The 19634-nt window shown below is 65.4% G+C and overlaps 2 protein-coding genes across 2 annotated transcripts; one reads left to right on the top strand and one right to left on the bottom strand.

Annotated features, from left to right (window-relative positions):
- Nucleotides 1–1361: 1361 nt before the first annotated feature.
- Nucleotides 1362–7081, bottom strand: CHCHD4 (coiled-coil-helix-coiled-coil-helix domain containing 4). Its single transcript, XM_055135300.1, has 3 exons — nucleotides 6927–7081; nucleotides 3480–3578; nucleotides 1362–2642 (listed from the first exon to the last, which is right to left on the bottom strand). The coding sequence occupies exons 1-3, from the start codon at nucleotides 6946–6948 to the stop codon at nucleotides 2347–2349; spliced, it is 417 nt and encodes a 138-aa protein (XP_054991275.1). The 5' UTR covers nucleotides 6949–7081; the 3' UTR covers nucleotides 1362–2346.
- A 332-nt stretch (nucleotides 7082–7413) lies between these two features.
- On the top strand, nucleotides 7414–18354 carry TMEM43 (transmembrane protein 43). Its single transcript, XM_055135358.1, has 12 exons — nucleotides 7414–7589; nucleotides 10554–10703; nucleotides 11357–11491; nucleotides 11859–11953; nucleotides 12578–12627; nucleotides 13260–13329; nucleotides 13682–13752; nucleotides 13928–14049; nucleotides 14218–14292; nucleotides 14499–14600; nucleotides 16572–16689; nucleotides 16922–18354. The coding sequence occupies exons 1-12, from the start codon at nucleotides 7578–7580 to the stop codon at nucleotides 17122–17124; spliced, it is 1203 nt and encodes a 400-aa protein (XP_054991333.1). The 5' UTR covers nucleotides 7414–7577; the 3' UTR covers nucleotides 17125–18354.
- Nucleotides 18355–19634: the final 1280 nt, after the last annotated feature.

The following is a 19634-nucleotide window of genomic DNA, read 5'->3' as shown; positions in this document are numbered from 1 at the left end:
GTGTTTGCTTGCATGTGGTCGACCCGGGTTCAATCCCTGGCATCCCACAGGGTCCCCCAAGCACCACCAGGAGTGATTCCCGAGTGCAGATAGAGACGGCAGTAACCCCTGAGCACCGCTGGGTGTGACCCAAATAAAGAGTTGCTGGCATGTTCCTCAAGTCCCTGCTCTCCCTTGCCCTGGAGACGTCTCTCGTCTCTGCTCAGTTCCACGGCGAAGCCCACGTTCCCCAACACGTGCTTCTCCCTTTCTCTCCCCTCAATTTTTTTCTTTGCCACACCCAGTGCTCCTCAGTCGTGACTCCTGGCTCAGTGCTCAGTCATTCCTGGAGGAGGTGCTCAGGGACCCCATGGGGTGCAGGGGATTGAACCCCTGCCAGCTGTAAGGCAAGCAACCCCCCCCCCAGACACACACACTGTTATCACTCTCCAGCCCCTCCCACCTCTCTGAGAATGTCAATAAAAAATTGACTTCATACCATGTAACACTCTTCTCGGGCTGGAGCAATGTACAGTAGGTGGGGTGCTTTGCTTGTGGGTGACTGGGTTGATCCCTGGCACCCCAAATGGCCCTGAGCCCACCTGGAGTGATCTTTGAGTGCAGAGCCAGGTGTAAGCCCTGAGTATTGCTGAGTGTGACTTAAAAACAAAACAAACAAAAAAAGTGGGTTATCCTGGTTGGCTGGTACAGAGGGTAAGATGTTTACCATGAATGTGGCCAGCCCAGTTCGGCCCCTGGCATCCCACACGGCCCTCCCGCCAGGGCTGATCCCTGGGGGCAGAGCCAGGAGCAGGCCCGGAGCACACTGGGGTCTGGCCCAGAAACGATCACAAAGGCCAGTGGTCCAGCCGCAGGGGAAGCACGTGAGACATGTAGCGTGGGGGGCTGGACCCCCGCCCCCAAGTCTGGAGGTTCGGGTCCGACTTCTGCATTTCTTAAGCCCCACAGCCACCAGTGACTTGGTGTGGCCGTGCCATTCCGTCCTCTGGCAGGGAGGCAGCCCCCCGGGGCCGTGTCCCCACCCCACCCCCTCTCGGTACGGGCTGTGACCCACTTGGCGACCGGGGCCGGCAGAGCGGCTGACCCAGGCTCTGCCCCCGTCCTGCCGGGCCGGACGTCCCGCCGTGCAGGGAGCTGACCAGGGGCGAGGCCCACGGGGGACGCTCTGGTCAGCCAGCAAGGACGCTGGCACCCTCGGCCCGAGCTGCCCGGCGGCAGGTCAGCCCTGGTTCCCCCCGCCGCCGCCTTCTTCCTCCTTCCGAGGAAGCCGCTTGCCCACAACGGGGTCACCGCACTGAGGCCATAGAAAATCCCGACACTCAGACTCGCGTCCCGGAATCTTCACAAAGCAACTGCGGGGGAACAGTTTGTAACTTTTATTTTCTTTTATTAAAAACATTTTTTCCAATTAGTCAAAACAGAGAACACAGGCCCAAACCGGGGGCTGGGGGGGAAGATCATGTTTTTCCTTTTTTATCGAATACTTAATTCACACCGTCTCTCCCCCGCTTCTCCTTTCGTCCCCGCCGCAAACGTGGGGGTGCGTGTGAACACGGGGGCGCTGGGTGACGGTCGGAGCCAGCCTCTCCCTCCCCGAGAGCCAAGGGTCTCGAGCTCCACTTTCCAAACGGCAGAGAACAAGCCTGAGGTTACAGCGGAAACGCACGGTTGCCGGGACAGGGAATATGGCCCCGGGCCCGGGGAGCTGCAGAGAAACGACCCCCAGCTGGACCCCCAGCCGGGGGTCCGGATGTCTGCCAGGGACAACCACTCAGCGCGCACAAAGGGAGACAGTGTTTGTTTCTATTTCCTTTCCCTGAGGGGCAGCAAATCTCCAAGTGACATTAAGGATCAGAAGGAGGGGTCGGAGCGTTAGGACAGAGGGGAGGGCACTTGCGTCACACAGGGCTGACCCGGGGTTCGATCCCCGGCATCCCATATGGTCCTCTGAGCACTGCCAGGACTGATTGCTGAGTGCAGAGCCAGGGAAGCCCCTGAGCATCACCGGGTGTGACTCAAAAAAAGAAAAAGAAAGAAAAAACCAGAAGGAAGCGGCTCACCGCGAGAGGGGGGAATGATTCCTGCCCCGCGCCCGGGGCGGGCTCCATCACGGCGGCCAAACTCGGGACCGAGAATTTCCAAGCGGCAGCCACGTTTGCTGGCGAGAGCCTCGAACCTACAACCCCGTGTGTCTTTCCAGTGTGTGACAAAGGGGCCAACGGCCCTGACAACCACCAAATAAGTTATTTTGTACATCCGCGTGCCCGGAACAGTCGAGGGAGAGACGCGTTCTCGGAGGGTGACCCAGAGGCGTTCTGCAGAGTCCTGGGGGGCTGGCGCCCGTCATTAGCTCGACCCCGCCTCCTCTTTGGCTGGGGGGGGCGCGGGGGCTGCGGCCGCTCCCTGCTCTGGCGGCTTCTCCTCCTCCTCCTCCTCCTCCTCCTGGGGATAGAGGTCCGGGTACTTCTGCATGCACTCCTGCATGGCCCGGAACTGGTCCACACAGTCCGACCCCTTGATCTCCTCCGTGCTGTAGTGGAAGCAGGAGAAGGCCGACTTGAACTGCTCCCCGCACGGGCCGCTGGCCATGCCGCCCAGGCACGGGCAGTTCCAGTTGATGTCTCCGTTCGGCAGGATCAGCCCTGGACAGGACAAGGAAGGCCGGGAGGGCTCAGGGGCCAGGCCTGCCTCTCAGAGCCGCTCCCAGCCTGTGGCCAGGGCTGGGCCCGAGAAAGGCCCGAAGCCACTTACTCCCAAGCAGCCGCGTCACCGAGGCCTCCGAAAAGCCCGGACAGGGGGCGGAGCCACAACCTCTCCCCTCCCCACCCCTGCACCTGAAGAAGCCTGATGCCCGGCGAATTCTGCGGGTCGACGGCCCCCGCACGTGGCCAGCCCAGGGGGACCCGCTAGGCACTCGAGTGCAGAGCCAGAGTAACCCCGAACCCACACGACAAACCACCCCAGAGCTGCCCCTCTCCTAACACGGACAGCGCGGCGTGGCCCTTCCCACGGCTCCCAGCGGGGTACACAGGACCCCAGTCCACTGCCCGGCCAGGAGAAAGGGCCCCCCCCCTGCAAAGCTCCGGGGGTCCTGTGCTTAATTAGCCCCTCACCCCACTTTCCAGAAAACAGGCACTGCCCCCCCACCCTCTTTAAGCAACAAACAAAAGCCCCCAGTCGGAAGGGTGGGAACTGCCTTGGGTGGTCCCAGAAAGGCTGCCCCAACCCCGAGGCTGTTTCCGAGTCTGCAGGGCACCCCCGCCCCCTACAGAGGCCCAGGAGGTGCCCGCGGGCAGAATGGGCGGCTCAAGGCTTTGCAGTGACACCCTCGATCCGAGTGACCAGTGACCACCCCGGAGTCACAGGCGTAGTCCCTGTAAGCCCCCCTCTCCTCCCCCCGGCGGGCTGGGCAGGCCGGGAGAACTCAGCCTCCCCGTGACTGTTCCCGCCCAACAGCCAGCAGGGTCCGGCCCACTCACCGTGCTCCTCGTATGGGTCGTTGGGGTCGTCGGCCACCAGCTCCGCAGTGCTCGGGGTCTCGTGGTCTTCTTTGGTCACAAATATGATTCGGTCCTTCCCTAGGTCGGGGGAGGGGGTGGGGGGTCTCATTTCAAAGCGGCCATGGCAGGAGGCCCCCATGGGCTGGGCCCGGCCTCCAACTGCTCCTCTTGGTCTCCCTCGGCCAGGACCCCAGGGGTATAGAGCAGCCTGATGCTGACTAGGGTTCGAGAGTGGGGACCAGCACCCAGGGGATCGCGGTCTTGAGCGAACAGGCGGTGAGCTGCCGTTTCCAAGGTGGGGGCAGCGGGCAGCCCCATTGTGGACCCCCAAGGCGTGAACCCAGGGGAGCCTGGCGGGTTGCTGGGACGTGTCCAGCTCAGGACCCTCCCTGTGTCCCTCTTTCTCTCGCACCTGACAAGCTGGTCTAGCTAGTGCTGTCCTCAGGGATACCCGGGCGCCCTGCACTGGGTCCCGGAGATGCCCTGCCACCACCCACCGCCTCCAGCCAGCCTCCTCCCTCACTTGAGGGACCCCCGGGCCTTTGCACAGGCTGCTGTTCTTGTCCCCATAGCGTTCTCCTCACAGGCCACTCATCCCGGCTTCCTTGGTTGGTCACCACCTTCCCAGGGCCTCTCCCTCGCGCTCATTCATTTTTCTCCTCTCAAACGCGTCCCTCATTTCAAGTCTATTTGCTCTCCACCTGGCCTGCTTCCAGCCCTCTTCCGTCCCCCGTCGTACCCCCAAAGCCGCAGGGCAGCGCCCGGGCTGCAGAGGGTAGATGACGGAGGAGCGAGGACGCCACCACCAGCGGGGCTGTGAGCATCCTGGCTGGTGAACTGGGATACACAGGGGAAGTGTCCCCCCCCCCATGTCTCGGGGGCCCAGGGCGGTGCTGGCCGCAGGGGGAGGGCAGGCTCGGCCAGGGTGCAGGAACCCGGGGAAAGAATGGGCCGGGAGCTGGAGTGACAAGACAGCGGGGAGGGCGTTTGCCTTGCACACAGCAGACCCGGGTTCGATCCCTTGCATCCCATACGGTCCCCCAGCACCGCCAGGAGTGATTCCTGAGTGCAGAGGCAGGAGTGACCCCGGCCTCCAAAACAAGAAAGAATGGGGCAGCGCCTGCAGAGAAAAGTGCTCACGGCCCGAGGCCAGGCAGCAAGGCCGGCTGTGTCCCTGCTGTGATACGCCCCCCCACCCCAGGCCAGCGGCTCCTTCAGCCCAGGACAGGCACACGTAGGGGTTCTCTGGGTCAGGATGTGGGCGCTAGTTGGATTATTTGGGGTGGGGGCGCAACCCTGACTCTGCACCCAGGGGTCTACACGGGGTGCCGGGCTGGCCGTGTGCAAGGCAGCACCTTATCCACTGTTCTGGCTCTCGGCCCCGGGCACCCGGCCCATCAGCCGAGTGGGAGCGAACAAACAGGGTGACTCCCGGGGCAGTACTCCTAGGGAGGGCCGGACAGCGCCACATGGGCGCCTGGGCATCGACCCTCCTCCCCTACCTGGGGACCCGGGAACCTCTGGCCCACAGGACCCGGACACCAAGGCCTCCTCGTCCCTGCACTTAACCGAGAATCGTAAACGGGGCCCCTGGACCTCCTGAGCATCACCTGAGGGGACCCCCTTCCCCGGGGAAAACCGAGGTCACTTCGGGAAGCCGAGGGGGGGAGATCAGCGGGGCGGGGCAGCTGGGCTTTTGGAGTCGAGGCTCAGGGGAAGGTGCAGGCTGGGGTGAGAGGGGCGGGCAGGTCCCCCCGGCCCTTCCTCGGATGAACGGGTGAAGTGAAAACACAAAAGATGGAGGTAACTTTTCTCTCTTTTTTTTCTTTTTGGGTCACACCCGGCGATGCTCAGGGGTTACTCCTGGCTCTGCACTCGGGAATTGCTCCTGGCGGTGCTCAGGGGACCATACGGGATGCTGGGGATCGAACCTGTGTCAGGCTGCACGCAAGGCAAACGCCCTCCCCGATGTGCTATCACTCCGGCACCAGATGGAGGTGACTTCTCTAAGAGCAAAGCTCGGCCGTCTGAAAGCAGGCGTTTTCATTTTAACTCCAAACTAGTACAGCGCGAGATCTTTGACCCAGGAAAGGATCGGGCACTGGGCCTGCCTGGCAGGGCTGCTGATCTCTCAGCCTCCCAGGCGCTCCCACAACCCCCAGGGGCAAGGAGGGGCCTGCTCTATCTGCACAACCTCGTTACAACAAAAGGGCACCAAAAATCTGCTAAGTGGAATGTAAACAGGCCTGCAGGGAAAAGGAAGCGGAAAAACCAGGACCCAGAGCCTCAGGAGCCACGAGGGGTGGGACTGGGTCCCAGGGAAGAGCCCCTCAGGGAGACACTCCCTCTAGATGGGTGACAGTCCCCCACCCCCTTCAAGATCTCCCAAATCAACCCCAGGAGGAGGGTGGAGGACCAAGGTGTCCATTATCCCCACTGGCTCGGGAAAGTGCCTGGCCAGAGACAGATTTGGGCATTGCCGTGCATGCAGCTATCGGGGTTCGATGGTACCCTCAGCCCGCCCAGAGTGACCCCTGAGCACACAGCAAGGAGAACACACACACACACACACACACACACACACACACACACACACACACACACACACAACAAGGAATGGGGGGGGGGGGGGAAGAAGAGGCAGACAGGACTCTCAGAATGAATGAAAACTCCCTTTTGGACCCGGAGGGTGGGGAGGGCAGCGAGGGAATTAAAGGGTCAGCACCGGGCCACGTGCTCCGAGGCTGGCCGGACACTGGGGAGGCCCCTGTGAGCCGCAGGCCGCGGGGCAAGGAGGGTCTCGGGCGCCGTCCTGGAGGGCGACCCGGCTTCACCCCCGACTCCACGTGGCTCGGGACAACCCCTTAGGCGGGTCGCCCCTGTGCGTTCTGCCTCGTGGTCTCTGGGGGCGGCCCCCCGCGTCCCCCACGCGCGAAACCGGGGCTCCCCCACTTCCGGCCTCCCCCCCACCCCGGGCCCCCCACCGCTGACTCCTGGACCCCCACTCCCGGTCCCCCACCCCCGGAACCCCCTTCCCGGCCCCCCGCGCCCCCGGGCTCCCCACTCCCGGCCCCCTCTGCCCGCCGGCTCCCCCCCACCCCCAGCCCCCTCCGCCCCCTCCCCGCGGCGGTTGGCCTGCGGCGCGCGGGCGCGGGGCCGTGTCCAGCGAGCGTCCGGCCGGCTGCCCGCGGGCCCCGCCAACGAGCGCTCCCACGTGCCGGGCCCCGGGCGGTCCGGGTTCGAGCCGGCCGTGACCTTGGGCCCGTCCCGTCCCTGCCGCGCCGGGGCTGCCTCCTGTGCACGCCGCGGGCGGCGACCCCCGCGCCCAGCCCGCCCCGGGGGTCGCGGGCCTGCGGGGCCTGCGGGGCCTGCGGCGCGTGTCCCCGCGGGCCCTCGTCGCGGTCGCCATGGCAGCCCGCCGCCTACCTTCCTGCCGGCAGTAGGCCATGGCTGCGGCGCGCACCGGCGGCGGCGGCTCGGGGCTGTGACCTCTCGGCGGCGGGCGGGCCACTGCGAGCGCCACGCGGACCCGCCCCCTCGGACCCGCCGCCGCGCGCGCGCCTCGGCCCCGCCCAGGCTGAGCCCGCCCCCGCCCGCCCGCGGGAACTACACTTCCCAGCACGCCCCGCGCCCACCGGGCCGTCTCCGGGCCGAGGGAACTGCATTTCCCAGCATACCCCGCGCCAGTGAGCCCTCTCCAGGCTGAGGGAACTACATCTCCCAGCACGCCCCGCGCCCAGCGGGCCGTGTCCAGGCCGAGGGAACTACACTTCCCAGAGTAGCTGGCAGCACACAGGCGCATCGACAATGTACTCGACCTGTCGCAGCTTTGAGGACGTAGGCCCAGGGCCTTGGACTACGTTTCCCAGGAGGCCCCGCGGCGCGCGCGTGCGCAGAATAGCCGCGCCCCCCCCGACGGGGCGGTAACTTTTCTGCACGTCCTCCTGGTCCTGTGTATCACACGCGGAGTTTCGCCGCGATCGCGCAGACGGGAGGCCACCGGGCTCGGCGTTCCGGCGTGGGGGGTCCGTTTCCTGGCCGAGCAGAGCGAGGTGGAGCGGCGGGTCGACTGTCACCATGGACGGGAACGTGAGTGTCCCCGGTGGGCCGCGCCCCGCCCAGCCGCCTCGGGCGCCAAGGCCCCCCTTTCCCGCGAGTTCTGAGCGCGTCCACGCGCCGGACCCTCCCTCTCCCCCCGCTCCCCGTGCGGGTCTGGCCCCTCGTCCGCCTGCCCGTCTCCCGCCGCAGCCGCCCCTCTGCTCGCTCCCGGTTCCCGCCTGGGCACCGAGCGGGGCCTCGGACCAGGGTCGCGTGCGCGGGGCCAGCCCCGGGGACCTGTCCCCGCGGACCTGGGTGCCGGGGTGGGCGGGGCGCGGGGCGCCGGGGGGGCGGCGAGAGGCGGGTGGCCCTCCCGGCGTGGGTCTGTTGACAGCGAGCCGCTGGCCTCTCCCGGGGACCTTTCTATTTCAGCCCACGGGCTGACCCGCAGCCCCCACCGGGGTGCTGGGCGTGGGACAAGCCGGTGACTCACGACTCCCCTGCTCCGCGGAGTGCCTGGGGAGCCAGCCCCGGGAGCCCTGCCAGCCCCCGACACGCCCTCCCTGCCGTTGCCCTCCGCGGGCCCCTCCTCCGTCCCTGGCTGTCACCCCGGCCCGCCGCCGCCTCTGCCCTGCTGGGACCGCTGGCAGCCCCGGGTGCCTCCTGGGAGCCGGGCGGTCCGGCCCGTGTCCCCCGCAGGCCGATGCCTGCATCTCCCCATCACTCTAGTTGGCCCAGGTCCACCCCGCCACCCTCAGCCTCCCCGGCCGGCCTCGCCCGGTTACTCGCGAGTGTGAGGGAGCCTGTAACAGGTGCAGAGGCCGTGTCGACGGGAAGGCCGGGCTGCACCTGCCCTCGGTGGAGGGATGCAGGGAGCGTGCACGCCCTCCGCTGCCCAGAGCCTTTGTGCATTCACCCCGTGGCGCGGTGCACGTGTGGGAGCTGGGTGGAGCAGGAGGCAGCAGAATTCCAGGTCCTGTCGCACCAGCCAAGCCTCTCTCACTGCTCCCCAGCGAGCAACGGGCCCCCTGGTGTGGGCAGGAGGCGGGATCAAGCTAAGTGGCTCAGAGAGGGCCTTGGGGGGGGGGGAGGGCAGGGGGCAGGTCCCATCCTGGGCCCAACTCTGCGGGGGCACTCAGGGTCTGGCCTCAGTCCTGAGCTGGCCGCACTCCTGGGCTGCTGTGGGCACACTTGCCCCTGCCACAGCCCGCACATCCTGGGCGAGGAGTTTCAGGCCCGCTGTGAACTCGCCTGGGCATGCCCTCGCTGCCCCGTGTCCCCTCAAGACACCCATTCCCCAGCTCCTACTCCAGTGTCCCCTCTTCCTGGATGCCCAGGCTGAAAGGACATATTCTTGAGTACTTGAGCTGCCCCTTACCCCTGGCAGTGGGTGTGGCCGGAGTGGTTTGTGACTATCACTAGTCTTACCCGTCTACACCTGGTCAGCCCCCGGGCAGACCCAGTCAGCTCTCAGAAAGCCCAGGCCAGGCCAGGGAGATGGTGCGGTGGGTAAGGCACTTGCCTTGCGTGTAACTGGCCCAGTTTGGACCCCTGGTGTCACATGTCATGGCCCCCTTCCCAGGACTGACCCCAGCCACAAGTAATTCCTTTGCACTACTGGGTGTGGCACAAAAACCAAGAAAAAAATTTTTGACTGATTTTTTTTTTCTTTTTGGGTCACACCCAGCGATGCTCAGGGGTTACTCCTGGCTCTGCACTCAGGAATTACTCTTGGCGGTGCTTGGGGGACCATATGAGATGCCGGGGATTGAACCCGGGTCGGCCACGTGTAAGGCCAACACCCTACCCGCTGTGCTATCGCTCCCGCCCCAAGAAAAAAAATTTTAAAAAGAACCATCAGGGGCTGGAGTGATAGTACAGCAGGGAGGGTGTTTGCCTTGCATGCAGCCGACCTGGGTTTGATTCCTAGCATCCCATACGGTCCCCTGAGCACCGCCTGAGTGCAGAGCCAGGAGTAACCCCTGACCGGATGTGACCCAAAAAAAAAAAAAAGAACCATCAGCCACTGTATGCAGATAGGATGTAAAAAGGCCTCTTTGAGAGTCAGTTCCCCTTCTTGCAGACCTGCCTCTGGGCCTGAGAGAGAGCAGGGCGGGGAGGGCACCTGACTGACTCAGCTGGGCTCTGTGCCCTCCCCGCCGCCCCCAGCCTCCCGGGAGCGAGCACAGAACCTGGGGGAGGCCCTGAGCACTGGTGGGTGTGGCCCCGAGCAAGCAAGATCAGTTCATACAAACTGCACCTTCCAGCCCGGACGGGATCGGTGACAGAACACGGCCTTGCATGGTGACGCCCAGGGATGCGTGCCTTCTGGGAGCACTCGGGAGCCAGCCCGAGCACCCAGCCGGGAGGAGCTCTGAGCACTGCTGTGGCTCTCAGACCAAAAAAAAAGTGTGCATATATACACATATATGTACTATACAGGGGACAAATATATGTATACATATATGTACATATATGTACACACACACACACACACACACACATACACACACACACACACTGAATGAAGGAAGGGTCTGGAGAGGGGGTCCTGGGTTCTGGAGCAGCGGGGCAGGTTCATAGGCACCCACTTGTAGGTTGCTGTTCGCTGGGCTGGCAGGGAGGGGGCGCTGTGGGGTGAGGGGGAAGCTTAGTTTCCGGGTGGGGGGCAGTTGTGTGGGATCCGCACTCATCAGGAGCCCTGAGGCTCAAGGTCCGTGTGTGTGTGTGTGTGTGTGTGTGCGCGCGTGTGGGTGATGGAACCTCGGAGCAGCCTGGTGAACGCCAGTGCCCTGGGACTAGCTTTGTGCCTGGAGCTTTGTCTCCAGGGCTTGAACCCGGGGCCTCCCCTCCCCCCGCACTGAGCTCCCGGCCCAGCCTGTCTTAACACGCTGTTTTCCTTTCCTTCTCCCCCTGCCCCTCCCCGGTTGCTGATGGCGTTGGGTGTGTTGAGACTGTTGCAAGGACTGGTGTGTGCGGGGGTATGAGCTGCCTTTTCCTCTGTTTCCCTCCCAGTACTCCAGTACCAGCAACCGGCGGGAACACGTCAAGGTCACAGCGGAGCGGCAGCCCGGCTTCCTGGAGCGCCTGAGCGAGACCTCGGGCGGGATGTTCGTGGGGCTCATGACCTTCCTCATCTCCTTCTACTTAATCTTCACCAATGAGGTGACTGTGCTGGGCCCCTCCCGGGGCCTCAGAGGCTGGTGGGGTCGCACGGCCGTGGGTTTACAGAGAGAGACTCGGAGGGTGCGGGATCAGGCAGGATTCTGTCCCTCGGGACCCACCTGGTGATGCCCGGAGCGGAAAGCCGAGTAGGGTCACCTGCCTAGACTCCCAGGCGTCCGCCAGCTTCAGGCCGGGCTGGATCTAGGTGTTGTGGGACCCTCGTTTCTTCCTTTCTTCCCCCCTTTCTCCACTGGGAGGTTTTCTTGTCCTCCACTGTGGTGACAAAGCAACTCCAGGGGTGGATCTGGCCGGCCCAGCCCCCGGGAGGAGAGAGGGGCCGTGTCTTTCCAGGCAACTTGGACGGAAGTTGCAGGCCGCTTGGTCATTGTCCCCGGCGGAGCCCCTGTCCCCTCGTCCAGCCGCTCCCTGCGGCCAGTGGACAATGCGTCTGTCTCACTCTGGGCTGGGTCCGGGTCAGGCCTCGTGAGCCCTCAGGAGAGGGGAGAGGGCCCCCACGGGGCTCCGCAGCGCTGGGGGCGGTCAGCCTGGCCACTCGTCGTGGTACCTCTCGAGGGGCCTTGTTCCTGCTGGGGGGGCGGGTCAGCCCGTGTCGGCTCCGCCCGACTAACCGAGAGCCCCCTGCTTCCTCCCAGGGCCGGGCGCTGAAGACCGCCACCTCCCTGGCCGAGGGACTGTCGCTCGTGGTGTCCCCCGAGAGCATCCACACGGTGGCTCCCGAGAACGAGGGGCGGCTGGTGCACCTCATCGGGGCCCTGCGCACGTCCAAGGTGGGCCGGCGGCTGAGGGCACCGAGCGGGCAGAGACTGGGACCTTGGGGGGGTGGACACACGCCACTCAGCACCCTGAGGCTTGGCGTCGTCACCCGCGGGCCCCCCGGCGGGCGCGTGGCTCGTGCTTTTGGCAGGATGGCGTGGGGAGGGGGGGGACGGGTTCCCGGCCCTCCACTGTGGCAGCCGTGACGGGGCCCGCACGGAGCCGGGGTGGGAATGACCCTCCCGCCCCGCCCCCCGCGCCTGCGCCTCTGCCTCCAGTCCCCGCTTCCCCCGCGCTCTCGGGTGGGACCGGACCGGACCGGGCCGGGCCGGGCCAGGCGGCATCTCCTCTGACGCTATCTCGGTCTCTTCCCTTTTGAAGCTCTTGTCCGACCCGAACTACGGGGTCCACCTTCCCGCCGTGAAGCTGAAGCGGCACGTGGAGATGTACCAGTGGGTGGAGAGCGAGGAGTCCAGGTGAGGGCGTGGGCGCGGGGGCCGCGGGGGCCGTGTGAGTGGCACAGGCTGGTGCCGTGAGAGCCACCGTGTCCGGCGTGGGCGCGGCCTGGTCAGTGGCCAGGGCGCTTTGGCGTGATGGTGGTGAAACTCGCGGGGGCCGGGAGGGAAGGCTCAGACAGCCGAGCACGGGGCCCGGAGCACCGCCACGAGTGACCCGGGAGCACTGAGCTGGGCTCGGGCCCTAGAACCCCCAGGCGTGACCCCCCAACCAAGAACAAAACCCTGAAAAGATGCTGGCCAGACCTGCTCTGAGTGAGCAGAGGGCATCTCCTGAGCTGCCGTCCCAGGCCAGCCCCGGGGCTGCCCGCTGGATCCCGGCTGCACACAGAGCTCCCCAAGGGGGGGGGGCTGCTGCGGCCCCTTCGAGGGGTTGGGAGTGATCCCACCCCCACCGACACAGCCCCAGGGCGGAGCTCCCGGCCCAACAGGGTCTGCAGGAGCAGGTGGGGGCAGCCCCTGGGGGTGGGACCACAGGGACGTCCGGGAGCTGAGGGACAGGGTGTGGCCTGATGGGTGATGAGGGAGAGGGCCACCTGCCCGCTGAGTGTCCCTGGTAGCCACCCGGTTCCTTTCTCCCTGCAGGGAGTACACGGAGGATGGGCAGGTGAAGACGGAGAGGAAGTACTCCTACAGTGAGTGCTCGCCACGCGGCTGCTCCCCACCCTGGCTCTGTGCTCCGGGCCCTGGGCACCCTCGGGTCAGACAGGAAGCACCGGGGCGAGATGGGACCCCGGGTCAGACACGGACCCCCAGGTCAGACAGGGACCCCGGTTCAGACAGGGACCCCGGTTCAGACAGGGACCCCGGGTCAGACACGGACCCCCGGGCCAGACAGGGACCCCGGTTCAGACAGGGACCTGCGGGTTAGACAGGGACCCCCGGGTCAGACACAGACCCCCAGGTCAGACAGGGACCCCCGGGTCAGACAGGGACCCCGGGTCAGACAGGGACTCCCAGGTCAGACATGGACCCCTGGGCCAGACAGGGACCCCCAGGTCAGACATGGACCCCTGGGCCAGACAGGGACCCCCAGGTCATTCAGGAAACACCCCAGGACAGACAGGGACCCTGGATCAAACAGGGTCCCCCGGGTCAGAAAGGAAACACCCTGGGTCAGACAGGGTCCCTGGGTCAGTCAGAGACCCCCAGGTCAGACAGGCCCCTCCAGGTCAGAGAGGGCCCCTCGGGCCAGACAGGGACCCACTGGGCAGGACCACTGACCGGCAGCTGCCCCTCTATGCTGTCTGATGGTCACCCCCTACAGACACCGAGTGGAGGTCAGATCTTGTCAACAGCAGGAACTTCGACCGAGAGATCGGCCACAAGAACCCCAGGTGAGGGGCCGGCGGGCTGGTCGCCCCCACAGTGCCCGGCACGGCAGTGGCCGAGCAGACTGTCCCGGCCCTCAGCCCCGGTGGCCTGTGCTCAGGCCTCGGGTTTCAGGACGGGGTGGTGGAGTGGGCACCGTGCCGTGCTGGAGACACGGGGTGGGACACGGGGTGGGACATGGGGGTGGACAGCAGGGGGGCGGGCCCAGGGCCTCCGCTCTCAGGGGCCCTGCAAGCTGCGTGGAGCGGGGGGTCGGTGTGGATATCGGGGGGAGCTGCCACATGGGGCCATGGCCCAGAGGGTCCCGGACAGCCCACCCCCCTCGCCCACTCTGACCGCCCTGCGCTGTCCCCCCAGTGCCATGGCAGTGGAGTCCTTCACGGCGACGGCCCCCTTCGTCCAGATCGGACGCTTCTTCCTCTCGGCCGGTACGTCCTGGCCCCTGCAGGCAGCCGGTCCTGTGTGTGGGGGTGGCCGGGGACAGGCTGGCCCTGTGTGTTGGGGGTGACCGGGGACAGGCTGGCCCTGTGTGATGGGGAGTGGCCGGGGGTCAGGGCCTGCCCCGGGACTCGAGGGTGTCTGACGCCCCCTGGCTCCTCCCAGGTCTCATCGAAAAAGTCGACAACTTCAAGCCCCTGAGCTTGTCCAAGCTGGAGGACCCGCACGTGGACATCATCCGCCGGGGGGACTACTTCTACCACAGCGAGAACCCCAAGTACCCAGAGGTCCGCGGTGGGCCCTGGGCTGGGGGGTCGGGGCCCCCCATCAGGCCCCCGGGGCCCTGGGCGTGCTGGCGCGCAGGCAGGGTGCCGAGCCCGGTGTGGTGGAGGAGGGGGTGCAGGCGGGGGGAGCAGGGCGGGGAGGTGACCCTGCGACGGCCCCTCCCCCTGCAGGTCGGGGATCTGCGCGTCTCCTTCTCCTATGCGGGGCTGAGCGGCGACCACCCTGACCTGGGACCGGCCCACGTGGTGAGTCTGCCCTGACCCCGACCCCAGGGCTCAGAGACCCCCAGCTGTGTGCCGTGCCCTCAGCGGCACCCCTGTGCGGGGGAAGGTGCTCCCCGACCCCTCACGGGGGCCGGAGCCCAGGGAACTCAGACCCGGGCTTTCCCGTACCCTCGCTGGGCTGCCCGCCCACCTGCACTCTGACCTCTGACCTCTCACCTTGATGACAGGTGACAGTGATCGCCCGGCAGCGGGGCGACCAGCTTGGCCCCTATTCCACCAAGACTGGGGACACTTTGCTGCTGCTGCATCACGGCGACTTCTCGGCAGAGGTGGGTCATTGCCACCCCCTGCACACACACACACACACACACACACACACACACACACACACGCACGCACGCACACACGCATATGCACTCATACACACACACATGCACAGCACACATGCGCACATAACACGCATGTACACATGAGCACACACATGCACACAATACATACACACGCACTCATACAAATGCACACACGCACACACAGTATACACATACACACGCACACACACGCACACACTGGCCCAGGACCCCCCCTCGCCTCGCCCCAGGGCAGCACAGCAGGGCCAGACCAGCACAGAGTGGGAAGTGTCTCGGCCCAGGCGGCCGAGCTTCTGTGCTGGGGGGAGACGGGGTGGGGTCCCTCGGGGATGTCGAGGCAGGCAGGGATGGCTACTCCTTTTGGGCACTGCCTGTGTCCAGTCACCACGCGACAGCCTGGAAAGGCCGTGGGACAGTAGGCAGGTGGGACCTGTCATACAGGACGTGACCGTCTCGTGTCCGTGTGGCCACTGCAGGGCAGGGGGCAGGGCCAGGGCTCCGTGGGAGGGGGGGTGGGGGGAGAAGGGCCCCAGGTGCAGAGCTGGGTCTGGAGGGCAGGCGGGTGCCCCCCCCCCCGTCCAGGGGGGCTGTGCCTCCCTAGGGCTGGAGGGCGCAGGGGTGCTGCTGGCCCCGCCCAGTGGCCGCACCTGGGCCCTTGGCTGGCGAGGGGGAGCCTGGTGGGGGGCCCCTCTGTTGGCACGCATGGGGCTCCCGGTGCTGCCCCACTGCGCCTGGGCACCTCGGGGTGCCGGGCAGCTTCCTGCTCCGGTGCGGGGCTGGGGGCCCGTTCCCTGGCCTGGGCGGGGCTGCCGCCTCCCGACCTGCCGCCTGAGTCACCCTTTCACTTGCTAAAATTAGGAGGCCCCGCCCGGGCCCGGCCTGCACAGGCCCTGGGGCTGCTGACCTGCGTGGGTAGGGCCTCAGTTTCCCCTGCGTGCCCCAGCCAGTCATTCTGAGGCTGAAAGATACGGAGGAAGAGCCTGAGAAATGGTGACCACCGTGGCAGGCCGCGTCCTGACTGGATAGTGACGGGTGGGCCAGGGGGCTCCGGACAGATGGGCTCTGAGCCGGGACGGGAAGTGTGCAGAGGGGCGGGCCAGGGACAAGGCCCCGAGCAGGGGGACACTGCGCCCCAGCCCGGACGGGACCCCAGGGAGAGGGGGGAGGTGGGGGTGGGGAGCCGGCTCCTGCAGTGGCCTCTGGAGCTGGTGACCTTAGTGGCAGAGTGGCGTGGACACTGCAGTGTGGACACCATGCAGGGGCTTTGCCAGCAGTCAGCTTCAGGGGGAGCAAGCGAGCAAGGCGGACGCTGCTGATGCGGCCGTTAGACTCTGCTGAGGTTCCGTGACAAGGCCCTGGGGCCGCACATCCCGGCCACCGGCCTGTGGGTGGCGGGAGGCCCAGGGCGACCCGTGGGGTGTGGGGCTTTGGGGCTAAGGCAGGACCCTGGGCCCGGAGCGGTCGCACAGTGAGCAGGGCGCTGGCCTTGTGTGCAGCTGACCCAGGGTCCATCCCTGGCACCCCTTATGCTTCCCCGAGCCCTGCCAGGAGTGCTCCCTGAGCACTGTGGGGCGTGGCCCACAGACCAAATAAAGGAAGCCCCAGCCTGGATGTGGGATTTCCTAGGAGCGGAGAGACGCGGTGGGGGGGGCGCGCACAGGGGGGCCCTGATCCCTGCCAGACGGGGCCCACCACGTCCCACAGACCCACACACTGGCCACAGCCCGGCGGGCACCGCGGGTGCGGCAGTGATGGGGATGGAGCCCGCCCCAGAGCTCTGCCCTGACCAGGGCTGACCTTCCGGAAGGCTCCGTGCCGCCTGCTGCCGGGGCAGCTGTGCCCTTCGCTTCCTTGTGTCCCGCTGGGAACGGCCGAGGGGGCTGGCCCCGGGCCCCGTCCTGCCCGCGGGGTGACCGTCCCCCTCGCCGGCAGGAGGTGTTCCGTCGGGAGCAGAAGAGCAACTCCCTGAAGACGTGGGGCCTGCGGGCGGCCGGCTGGATGGCCATGTTCATGGGCATCAACCTCATGACCCGCATCATCTACACCCTGGGTAGGTGGGGCCGGCGGGTTTGGGCCCAGGGTCCCGGGCCGGGGCGCCCGTGGGCAGGGAGGGTCCCGGGGGTGGGAAGGTGCCCGAGGCTCGGGGGCGGGGGCAGAACATGGTCCTGGTGGCTTGTTTGTGGGCCGGGGGCTGCCGAGAGCCCCTCTCCCTGGGGAGGGCCCCCCCTAGCGCCTGGCGGCCCGGCCGGGGCCCGGAGCTCACGGCCTGGGGCTCCCCGCAGTGGACTGGTTCCCCGTCTTCCGAGACCTGGTCAACATCGGCCTGAAGGCCTTCGCCGTGTGCGTGGCCACCTCGCTGACCCTGCTGACCGTGGCCGCCGGCTGGCTCTTCTACCGGCCGCTGTGGGCCCTCTTCATCGGCTCGCTGGCCCTGGTGCCCGTCATCATCGCTCGGACCCGGGTGACGGCCAAGAAGCTGGAGTGAAACGGGCCCCGCTGGAGGGGGACCCCGTGCTTGGGGTCGGGTGTTGGCGCCTGCTGGGGGGGGTCTTCCCGCCTCCCCCCTCCCCTCGGGCAGCTCTGGTGGGTGGCGGCTCCCTGTCTTCCTTCCTCTCTGCCTCCTTCCCCCAAGGCTGCTCCTGCTGCCTCACAGGGCTCTGCCCCGCCACCGCCTGCACCCAGGGGTCCCCTCGGCCCGCACGAGCCCCCCGCCCAGCGGGGACACGAAACCCAAAGCCCCACAGTCCTCGGCAGGGCTGGGCCAGGAGCTGGTGCGGCCACGGCACTGCCCGGTGGGCCGCCCTCCCCTCCTCCGTGGACCCTGAGGGGAAACGCCGTGATCTGAAGGGAGCAGAGTGCGGAGAGGCACACGGGGGGCCGTGACGCCCCTGTGAGTGCCCCCTGCAAGCCAGCGCCAGCGAGCGGATCTGCTGTCACTCGAGGACACGCCGCTGCTCCCTCCCCGGGCCCGAGACTCGGCCCGTGACAGGACAGTCACTGCATCTTCCATCGACCAGGAGGAGGTGGGGGCCCCACTGTGGTGACCCCCGCCGCCGTCAGCAGCCCGAGGCACTCGAGGGACCCACGGCACCGCTGGACACTGGGCTTGCTTGCGAGTGACCGTCTGTCTGCGCCAGCGCACAGCCTCGCGCCTCAGCGAACGCTGCAGGGGGGGGGGGTCCCGCCCCCCCCCCCCCCGCCTGTCGCCCTCCCGCCTCACCCTTCCCTTGCTGGTGTCTAGAAGGGGTCTCTCCTGGCCGGGTGGGGGGTCGCTTTCGCAAGTTTGGTCAGTTGGTAGTTGAACGGGGTGGTCAGAGGACCTGGAAGCAGGGGGCGGGGGGTGGGGGTCTGGGCAGGCCTGGCCGTCGGGGAATCTGGTTCAGACCCCCAGGCCCAGAGATGGTCTTCATGGGGGCCGGGTGGGAGAAGTCGCAGGAGTTGTTGGAAAACAGTATTAGAATTCGATGCGGCCAAATACAAACCTCTTTAAAAAGAAAAACAAAACTCAATTTTTAAAAGTTGAGTCTGTGTGACTTTAGAGGATAGATTTCGAGTGGCTGCTAATTTCCAAAGTGTTTCTACATAGCAAATTATGTCAATAAACATTTTGGAATATTTTGAAATATTTCAGGTATTTTGAAAATGACCGGGAAGTTTGTATTTTCTTTGTACTTTGGATAAAAATTGTGAATAAAATCCGGACTTTCTTTTGGTATGGGACCTTGTCATTCTTCCTCCCCCCCTTCTGTGTTCTTGTGGTGAGATTTCTATCTTTTTCTTTTTGCTTTTTGGGTCACACCTGGATGCACAGGGGTTACTCCTGGCTCTGCACTCAGGAATTACTCCTGGTGGTGCTCAGGGGACCATATGGGATGCTGGGAATCAAACCCGGGTCAGCTGTGTGCAAGGCAAACGCCCTACCGCTGTGCTATATTGCTCCAGCCCCAAGATTTCTATCTTAAAAGGAATCTGCCTCAGACATTGTCAAAAGCTGTGAACTTGTTCTGTTACTTAAATCATTAAAATAGGTTCTTTCCGCTTTGGGGTGACGGGGTGACAGCTGATACTGGGGGGTTGTTTCCAAGGGTTCTGGGAACCAAACATGGTCAAAACACGCTCAGCCCTTTATTTCACTGGCCCTTTAGTTATTATCATTTTTTCTTTTTGGGTCACACCTGCCGATGCTCAGGCTCTGGCTCTGCTCTCAGGAATCACTCCTGGCGGTGCTTGGGGAACCACAAGGGATGCTGGGGACCGACCGTGCTGTGGCCTCACGCAAGGCCAATGCCCACCCCACTGTTCTAGAGCTCTGGCCCTTGGCCCTTTAATTTAAATAAAATTTTAAAGGACACTTTAATATTTCTAGCACTCAGAAGCCTTCCATACCCAGGACTGTTCTTTTTCTTTTTTTTTAACAGATGAGCTGAAGCTGCTTTATTGTAACTCCACAGCGTTTATGTATTTTTTTTTTCTTTTTGGGTCACACCCGGTGATGCACAAGGGTTACTCCTGGCTCTGCACTCAGGAATCACCCCTGGCGGTGCTCAGGAGATCATATGGGATCCTGGGAATCGAACCCGGGTTGGCCGCGTGCAAGGCAAATGCCCTACCCACTGTGCTATCGCTCCAGCCCCAGGACTGTTCTGTTTCAAAGTGAGTTCAAGTGAGTGAATTCAAACTGCATCTGTCTTCAGAACAGGCTAGAGACGGCCCAGAGCCACAGATCAAGGTGCCCACCTTTGGGTGGGTCCAGCCCCATGCTGTCGGGCCAAGTCCACCCGTGCCAGCGGGCTCTACTGGGCCATCCCTGGCAACTCTCGTCACCTGTAACTTGGGACGGGCTGCCCTGTAGGCGGGAGGGGCCCACGGGGAGTCTGAGCACCCAAACCTGGGCCCTCCCTCCCGTCCTGACGCTCCCGCTCCCTCCCACCCCCCCCCCCCCAATGCCGGTGGGCTCAGGGCTTTGCACTCCTCTGCCGCAGGTGGGACACCTTT

The sequence above is a fragment of the Sorex araneus genome, chromosome 4 (assembly GCF_027595985.1).
Source record: "Sorex araneus isolate mSorAra2 chromosome 4, mSorAra2.pri, whole genome shotgun sequence".
Taxonomy (NCBI): Eukaryota; Metazoa; Chordata; class Mammalia; order Eulipotyphla; family Soricidae; genus Sorex; species Sorex araneus.
This window is presented reverse-complemented; position numbering and strand designations above follow the sequence as displayed.